The sequence below is a fragment of the Poecilia latipinna genome, unplaced genomic scaffold, assembly GCF_001443285.1.
Source record: "Poecilia latipinna isolate Pla-1442-1.1 unplaced genomic scaffold, P_latipinna-1.0 Scaffold51, whole genome shotgun sequence".
NCBI classification, from domain to species: domain Eukaryota; kingdom Metazoa; phylum Chordata; class Actinopteri; order Cyprinodontiformes; family Poeciliidae; genus Poecilia; species Poecilia latipinna.
Genome location: NW_015112667.1, coordinates 159,803 through 183,514, shown reverse-complemented (window position 1 = coordinate 183,514; position 23,712 = coordinate 159,803). Strand labels below are relative to the sequence as shown.

Sequence of the window (23,712 nt, the reverse complement as noted above, 5' to 3'; positions counted from 1 at the left end):
AGTGTTACCAAGTCAATCTCAGTCAAGAAGAGTTAATATTCCTGTAAATATTGAAACTTTCCATAAACTTGACGTTTTCCCCTGAAATCTATAAAAAATAACAGCTGTCTTAAAACATCTTCTCAAGACTGGCTGCACAGAGCATCAGCTCATGACACAAACCATGTTACTGTGCGGATGTTTTCCTCCCAGACGACTGGATTTACCAAACACGTTAATTCCCCTTCAAACCGCGCTCAACTTCCCTCTTCCTCTCATCGTGCTTCTCATATTTCGCAATTTACAGCATGTGAAAATAATTAATAAAATCTCATAGCCCAGAGAGTTTGCCCTCCTTCTCAATTTAACAAAAACAGTGTCATGAACCCCGCTCGCATTAGCAGCGGTTCACGTAACGCTGCTCACATGGACCTACCTGTGCGTTCACACCTGAGAACAAGCAGGCCGACTAAACGGAGCGGTGACCTGGTTTCGTCTGACCCCGTAGCCGTGGCGTCAGAATACGTGAGTTGGGGCGATGTCACTGGGTCAATCGCTATTGGGTGGGGCTTTCTCGTGTTTGCGCCGGGAGGAAGTCGACAGGAACTCGATCCCCGCGTGCCGTTATTTACGAGCGCTAATGGGTCGAGTGTGATCTCTGCGTCTCTTTGAGGTGCATTAACCAGTTTCAAGTGTCAGATGTGAGAAGCTTCGCACTAAAGGAGAAAATACTGTAGGTCAATACGGCAAATCATGTCGCCTTGTCATCCCGGAGTATTTATTTGACTCGACTGGGAGGGCTTGTGATATTTTAAACCAGCGGAAGACAGAGAGAGAGAAAAAAAAGGAGTTTGTCCCTAAGGTGAGTTACTCGCTTTATTGAGGACACTTTATGCTCGTTTTCAGCTGAAATAAACACACTATGGAATATTAACTTTAATTATTTACCTGTTTGCTTAGAGCTGCTTTTGTCGAACAGTGAATTATTCAAAGGACGCAGACAGCTTGGCATGCTGCTAACCGAGATGCAGCGAGCCATACGGATTTCTTCTGTTTTTACGAAATATTTCGGATGAAGCAAGTCTGATATCGAAGGTTAATATCAGATATTTTTTCTAACATCACTAAAGACACAACTCAGCATCCTAATAGTGATTTTGCTAAGAAAATAAAGGCAATCCAAACCAAAAAGACTGCACTGGCTGCTGCAGCGATCAACAACGCCAGATTACTTGTTTGTTATTCTGACGCTGCTTCAGCAGAACCTCATTAAAGGTTCTCCAGGAGTTGAGGTTCCACGAAAGCGTTGTCGTTTGCCATTCTTGTTCCTTGTGTTCACGGCTAACCTTGTGCAGACGCTTGCTTAGCGCCACTTACAGGTCAGGGGGAGTAAAAAGCTTTCTGGGCCTTTCTTGGTGTTTCTATGTGGATGAAAACATTTCTGTAAACAGGTTTTTTTGTAACCTGCTTTGGCCAAAAAACATGCTATATGCTACATTATCAATGCATCATATCAACATGGAAAGTTAATATGCATACTTACCTTCACAAACTTTAATTGTGAGAATATTTAAGCACATAAATTATATATATATTCTACAGGTTTTACATGGTATCAGATTGGGAGAGAGGATTTCTAGTTGGCTTACTTTAAATGGCATAAATCAAAACTCTTTACCATAACCTAAAAAATTATATTTCACGATCCAGCCATTCACCTGGAATATGACTCATTTATAAAATAATACACTACCTAACATGTGCACAAGTCATAATTTGATCAACTTTCTAATGACGGATATCCACAGTGAAAGCTTTTAAAAACAAGTCAAATCTGCTAGCATGATGGATTTTCCAATTAAAAGGCCCAGTTTCACAATGTTTCATGTTGCACCCAAGTGAATTAAAAGTGCTCATAACTTGATGAAAGAAAATACTTTAGAATTTAATTTTTTGTTTATATATATGTATTTAAATCTGGAAGTAAAAAAAATATGTTGACTAGGACAAAACATCAAACAACTTCATCTTAAAAGCTTTGGCTTGTTCGAAAATGATTAATTCACAATCAAGTTAAAACAAATGAGAAAAAGCAAACTCAAATCTGTTAGGCATGCTCCAATGTTAGCAAGCATCCGACTTAAGAGACAGACAGCAGTGCAGCCAGTCTTCCTCTGTGTGAGCGATACCTTCTTTAGCCGGAGTGCTTTGCGGAGACTGGGTGACAGACAGAGACTGAGAGAGCGTGGAGCCGTCGTCGGAGGTTAGCTCGTGCTCGCCATCTGCAGGGAGGTGGGTCGGCGAGGAACGGGTGAGAGGATTGCAGCGCGGCATCGGAGTGGGGGTGGGTGAGTTAAAGCAGAGGGACGACAGAGGGAGTGAGTGGGATGAGAGGTTGGAGGGATTTGAGAGGGAGGGGAGGAAGAGATTAGCGACAACACACACAGACACATGTTAGAATCAGGCCATGCACAGCTGGTTTCCCACAAAACTTGAAAAAGAAAATCCTTGTCTGCTGATCATCAGGCTCTCTTTCTGTGGGTGGCTCAGCTCACTTTGCAACAGGCTAGGACTCAATATCCCGGTGAGGAGGCAGATGCTCCGAGCGGCGGCTCGCTGACCACGAGAAGCAGCTACCGCTCCCCCCCATGGCGACGCTTTTACGACACTACAAAACCTAAGCGTCAACTTTGATCCTCACGTAAAGCCGTTAAAAAGGCCTGGAAATAAACTGTGGCTCCGCAGACGTGGTGAGTCCAACATGGTGGTTCATGATAACGAGCAATCTAACAAGAATCCCAATTCTCTTAAAAGATAAAGCGGCACAGAGCATGACATACTCTCCACCACGCAGAACAACAGAGGATTAGGTTCATTTTGGGTTTTTTTTTATTTCAAGCTAGACGCGTCTGAATTTGTCCAAAAGTCCAATCACAGCCTCAACTGATCGATGTGTGTGATTCCAGTAGCGTTTGGCGATCTCAAAGTTACATTTGTGTTGGTAGGACAGAAAAGGCTTTTTTTTTTTTCCTGGCATGCATTACAAATAACTGATAAAGATACTAGAGTAAGTGTAATGGTTATTATGCAGACTTTCTGGGTTATTGAACCTTGCAGATTGTTTTCTACCTCCCTCACCGTCCTGCTGACTACAGTGGAAAGATAAATCTAGGTTTTCATCCATAAATGCAGGCAAGTTCAAGTGTTTTTGTACCATTTTCCGACTTATTTCATACCCATTTCAACAATGAGCTACTGAAAAAGGAGCCTGTGACATGTAATACGTCACACAGCATAACTTCCTAAAACAAAAAACACAAACTACAACTTCCCAAACAATCTGATCAAGTTACTGTAGAACTTAAAAGAAGCCTTTGTAATTTATTTTAATTTGTTTTCTTTTTGTTTTTGTTAAGAGATTTTAATGATAGGGAGGTTTTTTTTCCTACCACAGAATGAACGTACTTATCTCCTCGACTGTCTCCTTCGAAATGCTCATGTTAGTCAGTGGGTCTGCGAGGACACCGATGTCATCATGACATAAAATAAACGTTACATTTTCTCACAAATGGCAGTTTTATATATATATATTTTTTAAAACTAGCAGACCGTCACAGAGGTTTCCCAGTGAACAACATTAGTGGTGCAGCTTTGACAAGTTTCTTAGTTCAAAGCCAACTCTGGGATTAGCAGCTTCATTAGTCTCGAACGTGAATTAGGTGTGAGTAAGTGACAACCTTCCAGACTCCACTTTTAGCTGACATCTGCCGCTGTGCTGGTCGGCTCCTCTGAACCGACCTTTTACAGAGCGGACGGGCAGCAACCTGCCTGGTGCTGTTCAAATGTCTCATCCCATTTCCTCCATGTGGGACATGAAGGTGGAAAGCGCTCACATGAGCAATGTGGAGATTTGAAGCATCAGCTTAGCTTGAAGGGATATTTCTGACAGGATTAGGGCTTTTTTTAATTTCAATATTTAACTTCTCATTGCTGCAGACAGAAGTCACATGTGGAGTACCCCAAGGTCCAATCCTAGGACCCCTCCCATTTAAAATCTACGTGGTCCCACCAGCTCTGGCTACAAACCAGAAATGACATTAGCTACCATATCCATGCAGTTTGTATGCAGCTCTATGTTACGATGTCACTTGGTGAATCAGAAAACCATCCAATCACAGATCAGACGGTAAGAACAAGTCAAAGTGTGGACGTGCCATCATTTTCTCAGGCTGAACAGAAACAAAGTCACTGAGTCACCCAGCTTCAGTTATTACAGACCGAAATCAGCAATCAGGCCTGAAATCTGGGTGCAGTGATGAACTCTGACCTGAACTTTCAGAGCCACATGAAGACAATCACAAAGTCGGCCTTCTATCACCTGAAGAACATCTCCAGGATTAAAAGACTAATGTCTCAGCAAGATCTGGAGAAGCTCATCCATGAATAATAATCTCATAAAAAGTACTTTTCATAGCTGCATGGGTCTGCACTTTTATATTTTATACCAAGTTTTGTTGGATTTCAAACGATGAGCATCCACAACGTACAGGAGACGATCAGAACTCAACCTGCAACCAATTACATATGAGCACATTAGTGTGTGTGCGTGAGTGTGTGTGCAGCATGTCTCGGGCCTCTCCAGACGGACTTCAGCTTGCATCCAGATGGGTCACCGGGGATTCATGGGGCTGTGGGGGCAACAGTGTCATAGCAACGGGCTGCGCTCGTGAGGAGGGTGTGAAGACCTGCTGTCGGTTCAGTCTGCTGTCTTAGTCACGCTGGCCTGTCACACAGGCACTTTCATATGCACGGGACGGCGCAGAACATTTGGACACGTACCACACACATGCGTGAACACATGGCCCGTAAACACGGCCGCATTAAACAGCCGCATCCAAAACGTGGCCTAGCGAGCCCAGAGCTCTGCAGAGCCGCGAGTGAACCCCTTCACCGCTGTCTGCTCACTACTGATTTCTGATTGTCTTTCTAAACAGAGAGAGAGATAATGTGATTAGCACCGACTCCGAGCGGCGCTAAAGGAAGCAGCGACGTCTTCGGGTGTGAACTCCCGAGTTTTGACGCCGTCCGCTTGTTTGACGGCGCCGCTAACGAGACGCAGCGCCTCCGACCGGAGACGGATGGAGTTTTGAACCACCGGCTGCGAGGGGATCGGAGGGAACGAATCCGACTCGAGATGAGAGGAATCAATCTGCAAGTGGAGAGTTTAATCCAGATTTGGTTCAACATCAACTGGAAAGCTGCTCCAGATGTTTTGCTCTGATCTGCCGCTCAACAAGCGGTTGACATAATTGGATTTTAAACGAGCTGAAAGAAATGCACTTGAAACTTTAAACATTCATCTGGAAGATGCCGATATCTAGCAGATGTTTGTTTGTTTTTGTTTTTTTTTTGCAATAGATTTGTATTTATCAAAAACAAGAACATTTAGTTTCAAAATCTAAATACTGTTAAAGAAATTCAAACTAGAAATATAACAGGACTTTTCACTTTTTGTTTCAGAGATGTATGAAGGCGCTGCAGTGGGAGAGAACCTCCTAGTGGTTTTTGGGTTGTTTTTGCAGCGTCGGGTAAAATAACAATTCTTCAGGCTTTAAGGAAAAGGTTCACTGCAAAAACACAAAATCTTACCAAGACATTTTTTCCATGTTTTAAGTGAAATAGCCAGTGGAACCAGAACTTCTTCATTAATATTATTCATGAATTATTGACTTAAAACAAGCTCCTATATGTTGTTGAAAAGTTGCTTGTAAGTTAGTTTTGTCTTATTTAAGGTGTACCAAGATATTAACACTACAAAATAAAATAAAAATAAAAATAAATACTTGGTAAGATTTTTTTCAATGTTGGCATTCAGTTTAGTTTTCAGCCTCAGAAGCAGAAAAAAAAAACCTCTGGTCTGATCAGAAACATAAAAAAATATTTTAAAAGCAACATTTGGACTCTGTTAATGTTGCACACAGAGTTCATTAAAGGGACATTTCCACCATGAAGCAGACTTCTCTTCTTCAAACTCATCTCTCTCTTAATGCTCTTAATTTGAAGGTTGCATACGGATTGTTGAGCTCATGTTTGTTTTTTTGTTTTTTTTGAGGCTGACGATACTTTTACTGAACGATGAACCATCACAGATTTCCACTGACCAGGAGGAGTGTGTGTGTGCGTGTGTGTGTGCGTGTGTGAGAGCGAGAGAGAGATAGAGAGAGTTTAAACATTGATCAAACAGAGTGTGTGTCGTACCGCTGAGGCCAAGTTGCCTTCTCTCCACGTTTTTGTGGTGCTGCTCCTTTTCCAACAGCTCGCTGAACGGGTTGGGAGGAAGAGGAGCCATCTGCTCCTCCTCTGTGGGCACGTATGGCTGAAGAGGAAGAGGAGGAGGAGGAGGAGGAGGAGGGGAGGACAGGGAGAGCAAAGGGTGAGCACAGGAGCGTCGACACAAACACCATTTATAACCAAAATAAATCAGATTACGTCTAATAATCCAACACATATCCTCCAGTCAATCCCATACACACAAATGACAAGTCACAGTACGCACTCCTGCTGAGATTTAGATGCATAAACAAGTCGAGAACACTCATCATGCTCCGAATAAGACACCATAAATTAACAGCACGTGAGACGTGTCCCAAATAAATGGAAAACTGGTGCAAACCGATTAAAGAGTAGTTTGGTCTCCAGGCACAGCGTCATGCGGCGTTTCAAAACAAAACCAAATCAAATGAAATGTGTGGGGGTGAAATAAAGCCCACTGCAAACGGGGAACCAACAAGCACGATGCTTGAGAATATTTACCGGCACGTCTATCTGCCCCGGATCCTTCGAGACAAAACAGCAACGGAGAAAACACAAAGAATCAGCTCAGACGTGTCGGGATGAGACTTTTGAAGTGTGTGTTTCGTGTTATTGCTGTAGTTTTGAATGAAGCTTTAGAGAGGATCCTGCTTTCCATACATGCTTGTCTCCCCCTAGTGGCCAAATCGAATAATAGATAAAAGGCAAGAGACTCGCAAGGAGACTTGAAACTTCGAGTGTCGATCCCTGTGAATCTAAGTAGATTAGAATATAATGCAAGGGATTTTTAATACAGAAATGTTATGTGGCGGCCATTTTGGAAATACTCAAATCTTGGAGAAGATTGTGGATTTGAACATTATCTCCCGTCTCATCAATTGATGCCAAAGATGACTTTCAGAGTAACGTGCCCAAGCACACAAATGGAAAGTTTAGTAGAAGGAAAAAGTGTGGTTTGGAAGTTTCCAATTGCAGCCTCGGGAGGATTGTAAAGCAAAGCCCATTCAAAAGCTCGGGGGGGAAATTCATAAGATCTGAAGAACCGTGTGTCACGCAGCACTGATGCAGTAGTTCATGGAAAAAAATGCCTTGATAAAAATATTGGCTCATATAAACCACAGTATTTGGAAATACTTTTAAGCAGACCAACATTTCTGTATTTTTTATTTTTTCAATCTTGGTTATATTGCAACTGATTTTGGGGGCTTTAATCAGCTGCTATCCCTAATCATTACATCATCAATTTGGATGATGTAATGATTTATTACTGTGTGTAACAAATCCAAATAATATGAGCTCAACCTTGAATCTTAAAAATAAACAAGGTCCTACTCTGAAGCTCTGAAAGGAAACATCGTCGCTCCAACATCAGAACATCAGCTTTGGTTTTGTTAATATACACATAACTGACTCGGTTTTTAAATTATTATTAGTAGTTTGTTTATGTCAAATAAAAAAGAGAGACATCAATCAATCAATACTTCAAGGAAAGAGCACAGCGGTGAACTGCTGCCTCTCTAACAAAGTCACATATTGTTGTGACAACATGCATTTTTCTAATCATGTCAAAAGGCACAAAGTGCCCAGAGCTGCACAAAAGTCTGTTAGTGGAGCCGTGATGAACCGGAAGACGTTTCTCACCCGTCGCGGCTGATCGACAGGAATGCCGGCGAGGTGCTGAGAGCGCGGACCTGACGTCATCACGTCTAACCGGTTCTGCTCTCGGATCTGGAACGGGACAGACAAGAGGTCAGCAGGACGACGAAGGGTTCAAGGCCGCTGTCGGGTTTGGAAGCAAAACTCAGAAAAACATATATACACATATATTCATGACAAGTTTTCATTTGTTTATGATCCGCAAATCTGGAGCAAACGTCCAGAAAACTGCAAAGCTGCCGAAACACTGAGCTCCTTTCAAACGAGGCCAGAAACCCATTTGTTCAGAGCTGCCTTTGATTAGTCGTGAGTGAAACATCAATCGATATGTTTGATTGATGTTTGATGATTGACGCCGACGTCATAGAACAAATGTTTTCTGATTGTGGGGTCTTCAAAATGTTACCAAGATTTTGATGATTTTTGACTTTTTGACAAAATGTAATGCTTATTGTAACGTTGGTCACTGACTGTATGACGCTTTTGTTTTAAAGTGCTTTGAACTGCCTTTTTGCTGAAATGTGCTACACAAACAAACATGATGCGACTTTTATAGAAACAATCAGAGCCACAACTATCAACACCCCAAACGATTCCTATAATGGAAATCTACTGTGTTTTCTAATTGACTTTTTGAAGTTGTTTAGATTGTGTTAAAACAGACTCGGTTCTCTGAGCTGGTCTTCAAAACAGGAAAACACTGGAACCAAGATGGACGACAAAGTTTATGTTGCCATTACCCACACTGGGCTGCATGGCACATCTGATACACAAGTATGCAACAAGTGTCCTCCTTTTCTTTTCTAGTAATTTTTCCTAAACTTCGCATATAAACTTTAGGGTTTTATATGTTAGAATATCCCTGAAGTGACTGGCAGCTCTGGATACTCAAGCTTGGAAAAGTGCAGGAACCCTGAGAATCAGATTGACTTTTCAGGAACAAAAGCTCTGAGAATGTCGGGCGTAAAACAAAAGATGGATATGTGGAAAAGCGCCTGCTGGAAAGGACGACACAGGACCCGTGATGCATCGTTTGAGACGGATTCTTTTCCAAAGACCACGGAAACCTCGCTAGAGTCGTCATGAACTGAAGTACCATGAGATTTCTGCATGGTTAGTTCGTTCTACTCATCCGTACCGAGTCGTTCTCTCTGTGTGCTGCGGCTGCTCCATCAGCCGCGTAAACTCTGCTTCGCTCAGCCCATCTCCGAAAGCCTTTGGCTGCATAAACGTCCGTCTTTTTGACATCCCGCTTACCGTTTCTAGAAGGACTGTGATTTTTTTTTTTTGAAACCCGTCAGGTGTCCGGTTTGCATTTTGTACTGAATCGACTGCTTCAAAATAAAGGAGTGAAAATGTCACACAGTCCTTCCTTTCCTTCTGGACTCACAACACACACTTTTGTTTTGTTTATAGAAACTATCTCCTAACGTCGGTCATTTTAAGTGCTTACTGTAGAAGCCTTTGAAAAGCAGCCAACATAAACAACTGGACTCACTTTGTTCCTCTTCTGCTGCACCTCGCTGGGGTCTGTGTTTAGAGGGACGAACTGATTTGGGTCTTCAATCCGGATCGGAGTTCCCGTTTCATCCGCCCTCATCCACTGCAAACAGGTAGGCGAGACCGCAGCTAAATCAGGGTGCTTGTTTGCCGCTGCGCCACCAGATGGCGCTCTAGCATCGCGTTGTTTGAGGCAGACGAGCCGGGGACGGCTTCGGTTCTCACCGTGGTCGTCCGGCTGCTGCAGCGCTCCTCTCCGGCCTCCACGCTGACCTTGGTGTAGCTGTTGGGGGAGTTGAGCCAGCGCGTCTTCTCCCTCTGCTGCCGCTGCTGGAGGAACTTGAAGGGCAGCCGCAGGGCCTCGCCGTCCTCCTCGAACGTGAAGGCCGTGACTGTGGCGGGGATCTCCACTTCGCTCTTGTGCCTCGGCTTCTCCCGAACGATGGGGTGTCGGTAGGCGTAGCCCGTTCTGTAGCCCTGAAAAGAAAACACAGCCTCAGACTCCCTTTCCTCCGACACCCCAAAGCAAAAATACGGCAGCAACCGGTCGCCTTCGGACGTCACGTCATTAGTGAAATATTTGCAGTTTGGTATTTGTTTATTTAAGGTTCTCCATTTCTAGGCTCTGCCGCAGTAGAGGCTCCTCCTCCTGGGATCCACACCAAACAAAAATCCTTTTCAAACATCACAAAACATTAAATTAAAACACAAAATTCAACTGCTTCAATAAGGAGATAATAAAATACCTTACCGCACAAACCATTTCAACAATATCAGAACGAAACAAAGAATGAAGATGAATGCAACAATAACAAACTTTCAGTATAAATGTAAACTTTCCATCAAGTCAATATTAAAGTTTTTTTTAAATTTAAATTTACATCAATGTAACCTCAGAAGGCAACATATTCCAAAAGGAAATTTCTGGTTGGGAAACAACAGGGAGAAAGGGCTAAAAGTTTTTATGTCAGTGGTGTCCAAAGTGGGTCATCGAGGGCCTCACTTCCTGGTTTAACGCACCTGGATCAAATGGCGGCTCATTAAAGGCCTAAGAAGAACATTGACCTGCTGAAAAGGTTGTTACTGCCAACAGGGGGAAAACTAAAGCATGCAGGATGCCGGCCTTTGAGGACCCACGTTCTGCTGGTTTTGTGAAGTCCAGATTTTATGAAAAGAGAAAAGACGACTACATGCTAGTCTGTCACGAACTTTCATCCATGACAGGATGAAAGGGAAGATGAACTAAAACCTTCAGTTTGCAACGAGGCCATGTGGTGGGAACAACTAACTGCACCCTGGACCAACCCATCCCTACAGGGAAACCAAGCCGGATATGGGTTGCATGTTCCTGCTGCGTGAAAGTAACCTCAGACGGACGACAAAACAAAAACAAAACAGCAAAGTAGCTGCAGGGTTTCAAACGCCACAGAGGACAAACTCAGAGCCATTTCCTCTCACACCCATCTGCACCTTCACCCTTTCCTCCTCCTCGCCCCTCTTCATTTCTCCATTTTTCCTTCACACATTCCCATTTCCTCTCCCTCCGTCGTGTCGCCGCTGTTGTTCCGTCAACTTTTCAGACGCGGCTTTTCTTCTCATCTGCACCCCGCCGTCAGAGCTGACCTTTCAACTCGGCTTCATCGCCCCAGCTGAGCTGGCAGGGAACTTTTTCCGGCAACATCCTGCTTTCCGCACAGATGCTTCGACACGCTCACAGCTGGAAGCTTGACGAGATGGAGAGGCAGAACAACGACGCTGCTGTCGCCCCCCGTTCTCATCGCTGTCTCGGCCTCCTGAGCCAAGAGCAACAACTTACAGAAAATGTCGGCGTCAGAGGGATAAAGGAGAGAAATGGATGTGATCAGCCAGAAAACTGCTATCGGTGTACAATTCTTGACCGAGTCAGCAGAGACGCTGCCGCTCAATGGGAAAGCTTCTTCCTCCGCCAACGGATGCAGAGGACGACGCGGAGTTTTAATCGGCCTGATGCCAGGCGAGTCGATAGACTCACCAGATTATCCAGCATTCTCATCAGAGACTCAAACTCCAGCTCTCCGACCTTCCACTTGTACTGGCCGGCCATGTTGACGTCCGCCGCCGACGCCACGGCGAACACGCGGGATTTGTACTTCTCAGGGTCCAGCACTATGAGGTTGTCCACTCCTCCAGCACACGAGATAGCATTCACCTGAAAAACAAAAAAACAAAAGTGCTTTGAGCTTCTGTTGCCATCTGTGATTTCAGATCAAACACTTCCAACTTATTTCCGCACAAAATGGAAGGAAGGTGATTTAACAAAACCAAGGAGTCTGAGAGTAAATCAGCTCAGAACATGCGGAGCTGGACGCGCAGCCAACACGCCCCGTGGGGATTTATTTGTAGAATTTAAGCCGGGCTTTGCAAGATGGATTAATGTTTTTCTTTTGGTTGACAGGGTGACAGTCATTTGGGAGATTTGGTGTGCCACATTACAGGAGACGGGGAGGAGGAGGGGCGAGCTGTCGGCTCAAATCCACCGTGTTTACAAGCGCCCACGAAACGCATGAGACAATCTGGACTTACGCAATTTGAGGATGACATTTTATTTGAGTTAGTAATTCACGCCCAGTTATCGTCTAGGTGGGACTTCCCATCCTGCTTTAGGATAAATAAAACCACAACAGTGGCTTATAATCACATAATGTTCAGAAACTTTGAACATTTTCACATTTTGTGACATTACGACGAACCTGAAGGCACTTTGTTGACAACCTTGCATCGTTTTTCTTTTGTTTTACAATTGTGCATTATCTTGTGCTGGTGTATCACATATAACAAATAACTAAGAGAAATAATGTTTTTAAACATAAGCGCTAATTCAGGTTTTAGGGGTTTTTTTCTCGTTTTTTTGTTGTCGTTTCAAGAAATAATTGCACTGAATTTCCACAATGACACTAAAAGTCTCAAGAGTAATTTTAGATTCTTGACACTAGCAAAAAGAAAAAAAAGTAAATAAAATGTGTCTATATTCTTATGGCAAAAGATAATTAATTTTATTTATTTAAAAACTAAAAAATAATTAATAGGAGTTTCTTAAAAACAACAACAAAAAAACCAAAACCAAGTTGTTTTTATTCAATGAGACTTTTGTGGCTCCAAATGACACATACAGAAAAAGCTCTGTAAAGTTTGTGGTTTCAATTTGACAAAATGTGGGGGGGGAAAAAAACCTAATTAGACTGTTCCCCTCTTCACGAAACTCCTAATATTCCAATTATAACGCCGTGTTTTGCCAACACTGTCCACATGGCGAGAGATTAAAAGTGTGCGGTCTGCGTGGAGCAACATGGCAGCGGCTGGTGGGAGATTAGGTTTGCTGGGAAATCTGCCGGTGGGCTGAACGGAGCCGGAGATGTGCGGCAGTACCTGGATTTCGCAGGCGTACTGGGCGTTGTAGATGTAGTGAAAGGCCTCTTCGATGGTTTCCCCGAGAGCGACTACGCCGTGATTTCTCAACACCAAAATCTGCACACAAACCACACACACACACACAAAACTGTAGGTCAGACGGGGAGGTTTGTTTGTCTAGCGTCCTTCAGCTCAGAAACACAAAAATGATAAATTAACCAAAAACACAGAGGAAACTCCCACAGGATGCGCCGCTGCTTCCCATTTCAAAACGCACCCCGCCCTGATAATTACGTCTTTATTTTCTTAACTCGAACTTCCAGATATAGAACTTCCTCTGGCTTAGATATTTTTAAAACTCCTGCAGATAATGTTTGGTGAAAGATCATATAAAAAAGGCCGAGGGGAAGCCGACCTTCGCTGACGGGCCGAGGGCTTTCTGCAGCTCCCTGCGCTCCTCCTGGTCGTCCAGGCTGCCCTGGTAGTTGTAGTAGGCGACGTCTCCCAAGATCAACGCTTCCTGGGAGATTGGCAGGAGGCCGCACTTCATCGACGACACCTAAATGGGAATAAAAGAGAGGAAAAGACAGATTGTTCCTCACGCCATCACGTCAAATCGAGCTCTTGCAATGCGCAGCGCGGCGTGGGGTGCGCTTACAGCCGCCGTGGCCGGAGTGTGAACGTGTATGATGCAGCGGATGTCCGGACGCATGGAGTAGATGGCGGCGTGCGGGCTGAAGCCGGCAGAGTCCATCCGCAGGGTGGTGGAGCCCTGCTCGATCACGTCCCCGATGATGTTCACCTTCACCTGAGAGGACGAGGACAGACGGACCGTCGGCTCATTTGTTTTGGCTGGATGTTGGGGATGTCCAACATTTTTAATTCAATTCAGTTCATTTATGTAGCAGCAATCCACAACATGTCATCTAAATACACTTTGTCTTTACTTCTCTTTGTTCCTCCACAGTAATGTAATGTCTTTTAAAAATTTTTATTGTATTATGTCTTTAAAATGTACATCACCTTGAACTGCCTTCCTTGTTGCAGAAATGTGCTACACAAATAATCTAGACTTTACAAAAATGCCAATTTAGTCCATTCAGACATACATATACATCCTAGACATCAAACCATGCAGTCAAGTTCAGTTTATTATTCAAACTAGCTAAAAAAAAAAAAAAAAACATTTTGAGGCCAATGAAACCCAGCAGATTGTGTTGAGTCACTGACGCTCTTGCAATCTCTTGCAGTAAGTGAGAATGCGTGCAGCGACAGTGGAGAGGAAAAACTCCCTGCTAACAGGAAGAAACCTGCAGCGTTACCGGGCCTCCTGACTTTTATGAGCAGCTGCTGATTGAGAATACGGAGCACTGATCCAAGAGCAGCTTCTGTGCTAAAGAAAACTAACAAGTTAACGACAGTAGCAGCTGATTGCTGAAGAGCTTCAGTAATGACGTTTTCTCTCAGGTTTGGCGAACGCCGTTAAACTCGGACAGGATGGACTTTACCTGTCCGCACCCGTTGCCACGGCAGCACAGGGACGAAAGCATGAAAACAAAAGTGAGTAGGTCTGCGGATACCTTGAGGAAGGTCGCTGAAGTCCACCGCTGGGCCGTCACTTTCAGCGACAACATGAATGTTAAAATCTCTCACTATAGCAACCGAACCAATATTTAACACTAAACCTGACAGGAAATCTGAAAGCAGTTCTAAAAAGGGCCAGCTGAAGCGTTATCCATCACAGAGGACATGTTTTTGTGGTAGCTTTCTTTAACCTAGCATAGCATTATGTTAGCATCAATACTTTTTGTATTGATGTTACATTTACATATCTATGGTTCGTTAGTCTATTTCCAGATATTTTCACTGCAACTTTTTCACTGAGCTGGTTTAAGGAAAAGTGGAGCAAATAAACATCTTGACAGCTCTCCTGAGAGGAAAGCAGAGAGGCTAAAGGAATAAAAGCAGACCCAGTAAAGTGAAATGAAATATGCCCACGCAGCGTCGGATACAAAACCGGATACTCTCCCTTCAACAAAGGCATTAGACCAACTCCCTGACATCAGTCAATATTATAACGAAAAATGACATTATCTGCTCCTCCAGAGGAAAGAAAAGTTACATTTTTCAACTGGCTACACTTCCAGACCGCATGAATTTTTGGTTACAACATAACCAAACCTCTTGTTTGCAAAAATAGTTTTTTTTCAAAATGTTGCGCAATAAACTGCCATCTGAAGATGATAATCTGGAGTCATCAACCTCAGAAATTTGACTTTTTCCCTCCAACATTTAGTTACAAGCCTGATAAAAATGGTAAACTAAGCTAAAAATAACTTTTTAATGAGCATTAAACTGTATTCATCACACGTTTTGTTGAATTTCTACCATCACATCACAACAACGTTAGACCACTAGTCAATGACTTTAGTATGTTTCTTTTAAATGGCTTATATGTGCTTAATGCTTTCACATCTTAATTAATGTGTTTAATCATCACAGACCTTGAATCAGACATGGCTGCTTCCATTGTTTTGAGACGTTCCCCTCTCTAAGACTTAATCAGAGGGATTCAGAAAAACAGGAGAATAAATTTCGAACACCAGGTTTATCAGACCAGCGACTGAAAAAAATCTGGACGTGATAATATCTCGAGGCACAGCAAATCCCGGACTTAAAATACGCCGTTCACTCAGCATTTCTTTACGGTTGTTTTTTGGTGCAAGAACATTTTGGACCTTAAAAACCTTCATTCTTCTTTTTCAACTTCAAACGTCTCCCTGCTGCTAACTGGGTAAAGAAATTCAAATGTAACGTGTGTCTAAGCAGCAGTAAAAATCCACAGATTTTGTCGTTCGGAGGGGATTGTTGGGTCGACCAGACATGTACGCCCCAGTCGAAGCTCGACCTTTCCACTTCTACGTGGGTGTTTCACCAGATGACGTTTTATTGATCCGTCACCCAGCCAGATGGAGGCGAACGGTACCGGTTGAGCACAAATAACCATCACAGTCACCTCTGCACAGACACAGAAGGCTGGTGGGCTGTTGAGCATTGATTTGGTCACGTCACATGTCCAAAGTATCGCTCTGCTCAGTCTGTCACGCCTTTTAAATTGCGTCCTGTCAGTCAAAAACACAGAAAAGATGCATTTCTAAACTTCAAAACAACAATAAAGGTGATGCTGCTCAGTGCAGAGAGGTGGATAAAACAGGTTAAACCTGAGCGTAAAATTCTTTAAAACATGCAGACAAAGATAAGTGGTAGAGGTTAGAGTTAGAGAACGGGTCGGCAGGAATGTGGTTGTCATAACAACATTAAACAATGCTGCAATTATTGTGCTTTCATTCACATAACAGGAAAATGTTTAACATGATTGAATTAAAGATCTGTTGCATCAACCTTCCAGGCCTCTCAGGTCTTCTGGTTCTGGTGCTGCTCTACAGAACCAGTACCAAACGTGGAGAAGCGGCATTCAGCTTCTATGCACCACAAATCTGGAACAAACTTCCAGAAAAGTGAAAAACTGCTGAAACACTGAGTTCCTTCTAAATCAAGGCTAAAAACCCACCTTAATTCGTAGTAAGTGAAACACTGATCATTAAATCTGATGCTTATTTAACAAAATATAATGTTTATTGCTGTTTCATAATTGATGACCATATTATGTTTTAAGGTGTAAAGAACTTTGAATTGTCTTGATGATTAAAAGTACTATGCAAATAAACTTTACTTAATTGCTATTATTTTTAAAAAATTAAATTATATATATATATATATATATATATATATATATATATATATATATATATATATATATATATACATATACACATATAAATAATTAATGCTGAAAATACCAAATAACGACCTAATATTGTAACATGTATTTATTGTCATTTCCTTGGAGTTGCACTGAAGACTGAGCTACAGTCTTTTTACGGTTTATTTAACGTTTTCAGCCCTCAGTAATAAGGCCTTTTATCAGAATACAAAAACTGTGAAAGTTTATAGTAAAAAAAAGTCAAATAACATCCAAGGGCAATTTGGGGGAAATTTTTCTAATTTGGACTAATAAAAAAGCTTTTTATTAGTAATAGTTTTCCCACTGTAGCTGTAAGACATTGAATAGAAAAGATTTATTTGACATGGACTTTGCACATTAGCAGCATTGCTGCAAATGCACCAGAATTACCCAAAAGGATGCTACTTTAAAATCTGCCAGCCTGGGAAAGAAAATAAATAATAATAAGAAAGAGCGCCAGTAGAAACATTTCCTAAGAGCCAAATCGCCTTTTTTGTAAGGAAGGTGAAAGTGTTGAGGTCATTTTATCAGGCAGCTGACCGAGAGTTTGCTACACGTCCTGTACAGGTGGAGGAAACTTTGGTCACGTTGGAAATCCCAACGTCTAGTTCTGCCTCGGTAATCAGTCCCTATTTTCTACTTGGGAAACATGAAAGAAAATTCTGCAGCAAAATCAAAGGAAACTACATCAGCCACATCAGAGCAAATGACTAGATTCAAATAAAAAGAACAATTATATTTTGTATCTTTGAAATCTTTACTGAGATGTGAAACTGACCAAAATTCAGCACCCTGCAGCCTTCTCTCTCTCTCTCTGTTTCTCTTTCTTTCATTCTTTCTTTCTTTCTCTCTCTCTGTTTCTCTTTCTTTCATTCTTTCTTTCTTTCTCTCTCTCTCTACACCCATCTGACCCCGATGCAACCTCCGGAGTCTTTATTCCGGATGACTTCCTCTTAATCAATCTCCATGCTTCTCCAAGTCAACCATGTAACTAGAGACCTCAAAGCATCAACACAGGTTGAAAGAGGAGAAGAAAAGGAAGGAGGGAGGAGATTAGAGAAGCAAATAAAGACAGAAACAAAACACGCAGAGAATGACACATGTGACCAGAGCTACACTTCGACAGCTTCCCCTGACTTTTATGCACAATCCTAAGAACGATGATCAGACTTTCAATATTTTCTAAATAGTCATCGTTCCTACTAGAGCTCCAGGATATCTGGAAAATATGTAAATGCGATAACATTCCTAAAAACATCAAGAGGACTGAAGGAAGGAACAAGAAAGGAAGCAATGAGTGAAGGAAAGACAGTACAAAGGAAGTGAAGACACATCATGGAAGGACGAGAACCAAGGAAACACTGAAATAAAAGAAGTAATAGAAAGAGTAATAAGAAAGAAATAAAGAAAGGGAAGAAGGAAATGTGAAAGAAATTAATATAGGAATTATAAGAAAGAAAGGACAACATTACGGCAATGGAAGAAAGAAGATCGATTAGACATACAAATGTTTCTCTATATATCAAATTCCACACAATTTGCCGAGTAGAAACTTTGCATATCATCTAGAAAAGAAGGAACGTGACAAAGTTTGACTGTCCAGAAGAAACGCCTGCACAGATGACTATCACTGTTCCAACCCGTTCTGCAGGTCAGACGGAGGAATTAAAGTTCAGGGGTGAGGGCAACAACAGACCTTTGTTACCCAGACGAGAACGGCACTTCTTTCCCCAAGACTGGATCATTTGAAGCTCAAATGTAAGACTGAATCAATAAATGAAGCTTAAACATCCAAGAAAACCAGAACAGCAGCAGCAGAAGCCAACAAATAAACACCCGACTGTTTACTCTGATGTTTGAGATAAAACATTGGCACCGAGCATTTTTTGAACCGAAACCAGAGGTAAACTATCTCCTTCCTGTTTATTGTATCTGATGACAGACAAAAAAACAAGCTACATTTTCAAGTCTCACACGGTTTATGAATGGAATTTAAGGCCTAAATCAAGACATAAGAAACAGAAGAAAAATTATACATTTTATATAGTAGTGCCACACTTTTTTAGCACAGAATGAACGTCGCCATCGTTGGCAAAGATGAACTGGAGATAATTTACACTTACCAATGACAGACGCCAAAACGCTAGCTAGCAAGGGTTCATTAGCAGCTAGTTAGCGTTAGCTTAAACCGCCTCAAGTCAGAAAGCAACAGATGTTTGCGTGTGACTCAAAAAAAAATTTATTACATAGAATAAACAAGATTAAATAGTCCTGCATGACAAAATTTAGGACCTGTGATTAGCCAACGTCCTCATTTTGTGAATTTAAGACTTTTTAAGGACGCGGCAACACCTTGTGTCAACACGAGAGGAGCCAGTGACTCTGAACATGACAAATGCAGACAAACCCAGAGGAAACTTTCGGTAAATGAAAGATTCATATCAGGTGTACCTGACATTTCTCAAGCCATCAGCAGGAGAGCAGCAGTAACAACAGGAGAGCAAATCACGCTGCAGCAGCCTGAACGTTTCTTACCAGGTTTGATGCAGAAGCTTCAGCGAACGACAGACCTCTGGGGATGATGAGTATGTGGTCCTGTTCTTTACTCACTCGGCCCTGAAAGGGGAAACGAGGAGGTCAAATGTTAGTATTTTTTGAAAAAATGTCAACCTAAAGAAAGATCGATGCATCTGAATTAGAAATAAAAATAATGAGGTTTTAGCATGATTTACAGATTTGAGAAAGAGCCATGGATTCATATTTCTAGCTATATTTGGTGGTATTTTTGTAAGCATTAAATCATTGAGTCAATTTGCTCTGTAGGCATATCGGTCACTTATTCAGACCTTGGTAAAAATGAGTAAAAAGCCTGAAAATAGCTAAATATTTTAGTGCATTACTACAAGCTTTAAGTGAAAAATGTGAAAAGAAAAATTCAGAACAATAATTCAATTGGGGAAAAGATCTCATGTTAGAAATAATTGTTGGTGGCCACCATTAATGGCTTCTCCACTAATCTTACTACATAAATGGGGCATTTTTTATTTTCATTTATATTGTACATTTTTCCCTGGACCACAGCGTTAATGTGACAGCAGCTGCGTTTCCATTACAAATATGCACAAAACTTTGCTATTTTGCTCATGTCAAATAAATGCAATGTCACATTTGCCAGTTTTTCTATTAAACAGGAAATGCAATTAAATTTACTGGTGACTTTTGTTAAAAAAAACCTAACATTTTAACATTTATTTCTTCCCCCACTGATAAAACATGCTCCAATAAAAGCCGCTTATTTCCACTGAGAGATTCTGCTACTCCTATTAGAGATTCATTTATTTTAAGGCTTTTTACTCGCCTTCACCGCATACGGCAGGCGCTATGGCGTTTTTTTTTGTTTATTTCCCCTTCTTCCGTTTGGAGCTGGTCTTACTGTGATGTAGGAGTTGGCGAAGTGGGCCCAGCTGAACAGGTCCACCAGTCTGTAGAGGCTGGCCAGTTTGCAGCGCGTCAGCTTCTCGCCTTTCACCATGGAGGCGAACTCCACCCCGAACAAGTCGTTGATGGGCGTCACCATCCCCAGACCTAAATGAGCACAGTTGAATCACAGAGGGAGAGAAAACAAAAGAAACCCCCAGAAAAGGCAGGTCATGAATGCTGTTTGTACGGACGAGGAGGTTTTAGAAAGAAAAATGATCTTCACTCAGGAACAAACCCTTCTAAACACATCTGGATTTTTATCTTCTGATCCATCTGGCTCCTCGCTGGAACCCTAAATTACTCTGCGATGTTATTCAACCCCGACCCCTCCTCGGCCGTCAGCCTGAGTATCTGTGAAGGACGATCTGAAATGAACTGCTACATTGCCTTCGACGTCTAATTCAGCATTAGCTGTGCATTCCTGCGCTCTGATTGGAAACAGACTTCGCATATGGACGAAACTCGGAGGAGGATCAAAACGTGGCGAAGTATTCCCAGCTCTTCCGGAGTTTGGAGTCGGGACGTTAAAGCCCCTCGGGCGTGCAACGCCCGCGTTTGGAGATGGAGCCGTTTTCTCCCGATGCCGTGACGTTTCGCTTTGATCTTTTCCCTGAGGCCGATGCAAAGCGGTCGCTCTGTGGGCAACGACGGCTCGCTCTCATGAAGTCTTGTGTCTGGTTACCGTGGGTGACGGGCCAGAGCACAACAAGCACTTACTGAGAGGGGAAGTGCTGAAGCCGGCCACCGAGCTGGCCATGAAGAAGTCGGCGATCTGCCGGAGGGCCAGCAGTCCGGTCGGGTTGTTCCCTTTCCGCTGCTGCTCCTGGATCAGGCACTCCAGCTCCTCTTTGAAGGCCTGCAGACAAAAAGAGACACGAGTGAAACTCCTGTTCCCTCAGATCTGTTTTAAACGCCGACACGTCAGTGAAACTGGGCTACTCTTTCACTGATTTGGATACGATTACAAAATTTCCACACATCTTTTTCCATTTTACAATCAATATTTTTTTTTTTTTTAACGGGATTTTGGACATAAATATGATCACAAAGAAAGTACACCAGGATTACCTCAACAATCTGTTAAACTGAACAAATACAAATTATGGTGCTTTTGAATAAATGCAAACTCTTTAAAACAACTTTAACTTTTTTTTGGCATATTTTGCTACCTTTATTTTACATGTAAAAGTAAAAAGAAAAAGAAAAAAGTACTTTTCATGATTTGTTCTGTTTTAAAAAGTCCAGTTCAACCTGAATTTGAACTTGTCTGAAGTCTCAAAATTAGAAAAGTTAAAGATTTAGTTGTTTTTATGTTGTTTTTAATGAGTGTGCATTTTGTTAAAAACTAAACGATGTTAAAACCACATCATATATTAGGCATTATTAGATTTTTGTCCAATTAGAAAATTGAAGATGAAAATGCAAGAAGTCAATGTTTGTTTGTTTTTTCACACATTTCCAGACTTGGGAAGAGGTGAAACAACAGATCCTAGTTTTCCAGACTAAAGTGGCAAAGTCAATTTATAGGCCGATTTCATTTTAATTGACTGAAAAAAGTGATTAAATCGCTGCAAGCTCTTCTACAGACAGTAATGTATAGGGTGGCAGCGCTGCTAAGCATTGTGGGTATTATGCTGACTTATGGGCACATTATGCCAAACAGGAAGGACACACTCATAGAAACAGTGCTGGTTAGTTATTATTTCATTAATATTTCACAAGGTGTTCATTTTACCCATGTTTACATGATTAATGACTCTGTTTACTTGAAATTACTGCTATTTTAATGTTAACAGTTGTGGATGGGAGGTTGAAACAAATATTGTAATTTCTTTTCTTTTTGTTCAGACATGAACATTTTCAAGTTAAAAGAAGGGCAGAAACTAACAATTATTCTAACAACCGATAAAAAAAAGTGGCAGATTGTGCAGTTTTACATTTACCTTTTCAGACTAATGCATTACTAAATTAGTTAATTTGTTTCAATAATCGATTGATTATGATTGATCTGATTAATCGTTCCAGCTCTGGTGAAACATCATAAAATGAAGCTGGTGTTCAGAGGATCCACTGTTTACCTTTCATCTGGGACTTGATATTTGTCAACACATGGAAATACTGATTGGGACCTAATTAGCATTTCTGATTGGGACCTAATTAGCATTTCTTTCTTTTAATTTAGGAAAGTCTGTTTGGTGCAGAAAGCTACAAACTGGAAACACAAACACGGACAGGATGGTGAAACACGTGGCGGGGGCGGAGCCTAGCAGACGGCGCCACACAGCCGGTAGGAAGTAGAAACATTCAGAAAGAAACCATGTCAACAGGAGGGACGTCCAACAGGACGACTGATGTGTTAATCGTAGATTAGAGATCCTCCATGGGTGTCAGTCGGACTCCTCCTGAAAGGATCAGCATTGGCTGGAGACACAACAAGACGCATCGGGATTGGCTGAGTGGCCACCCTTACTCTTCTACGTCGTGATTGGCTTATGCGTGTGAATGTGTGTGTGTGTGTGTGTGTGTTTTTGTTGCTAATCCTCATGTTCAGGCCAGAGTTATCTGCTGAGTTAAGGGACTCCGTTTACCGCATTTCATGTTGACAGCGTCTTATGTAAGAGCAAAAACAAACAGCTGGATGAACGACCATTCAGTTCCGACTGACTTTATGTTTCAGAGCAGGTTTTCTGCTCATTTCTTTTGCTAAGTATGAAACAATAGAGCAATTATGAGACTGTCGAGGAATACGAAAATCAAAGCGAGACCAGACTGCAGAGGTAACAACATGAAACATTACAGCAGGTATCTGCTGCATGTGACTTTCAGGAAGGTGCAACAGCCTTTGTTTACCTGCTGATGCCATTAAAGCTGTGACCAATGCCAAGGATTACCCAGATGGACAAACGCATACCGTCCAGTTAAAGTCTGTCATGTTTCATTCAAAGCCACTTGGAGTGTTTTTTCTGATGAAAACCTCGATCTTAGTTTCATCTGACCAAAGCGCACGGTTCACATTAAGGTTCCAGCTGAGGTTAGAAAACTTCACACATTTACATTTGTAACCGTAGAACAGATGGATATTTTCTCCTAAAATGCCTCCTAAGCCATATTGGACACCTGATGTCTCCCATGATGCCCCTCTTTTTACTGGATATAAGAGATGGACCTTTGTGTCACGTCATATTTGTTTCCTAAGGAAACAGAAAATCAAGGATAAAATGTTTTGCTTTGAATGTGTAAGGGGTAAATAATCCTGACAGCTTTTCAAAGGCTGGATTTTAAAAAGGCTTCTGAGGGAAATTATGCTACTAAAATTCACTATAACAACATTTGAAGGTTTTACACACTGTGTTTGGATACCTCCATTCAGATTCTCCAAACTAATATTCATGGTCCAGATCATCTCCTGATGGTTCATAAATACCATTAAAAACCAAAAAGGATGAAAAGATGCTTTATTATTGACTTACATAAGTAAAAACACATTTAATTTACAGCAAATCACACTTTCCATTTTATTTCACTGCAACTGGAACATTTATCACACCCTTTTTTTGTCATTTCATGGTCTGTAGACATAATCTTGGGAAGAA

At 41.9% G+C, this 23,712-nt stretch overlaps 1 protein-coding gene across 8 annotated transcripts in view; it reads right to left on the bottom strand.

Annotated features, from left to right (window-relative positions):
- add3a (adducin 3 (gamma) a) overlaps positions 1 to 23,712 on the bottom strand; it is a 117,769-nt gene that overhangs the window by 4,787 nt on the left and 89,270 nt on the right. For 5 of the 8 annotated variants that reach the window (XM_015051246.1, XM_015051237.1, XM_015051229.1 and 2 more), the window contains 13 exons: positions 20,837 to 20,975; positions 20,073 to 20,224; positions 19,175 to 19,255; positions 13,493 to 13,642; positions 13,250 to 13,393; positions 12,853 to 12,951; positions 11,459 to 11,635; positions 9,673 to 9,924; positions 9,446 to 9,550; positions 7,933 to 8,019; positions 6,793 to 6,816; positions 6,238 to 6,355; positions 2,169 to 2,261 (listed from right to left, as the gene is read on the bottom strand). In XM_015051246.1, the coding sequence (XP_014906732.1) occupies positions 2,169 to 2,261; positions 6,238 to 6,355; positions 6,793 to 6,816; positions 7,933 to 8,019; positions 9,446 to 9,550; positions 9,673 to 9,924; positions 11,459 to 11,635; positions 12,853 to 12,951; positions 13,250 to 13,393; positions 13,493 to 13,642; positions 19,175 to 19,255; positions 20,073 to 20,224; positions 20,837 to 20,975 (1,621 nt within the window). The remainder of the gene's footprint in view (positions 1 to 2,168; positions 2,262 to 6,237; positions 6,356 to 6,792; positions 6,817 to 7,932; positions 8,020 to 9,445; positions 9,551 to 9,672; positions 9,925 to 11,458; positions 11,636 to 12,852; positions 12,952 to 13,249; positions 13,394 to 13,492; positions 13,643 to 19,174; positions 19,256 to 20,072; positions 20,225 to 20,836; positions 20,976 to 23,712) is intronic. The other 3 variants (XM_015051263.1, XM_015051254.1, XM_015051269.1) reach the window with 3 other exon arrangements.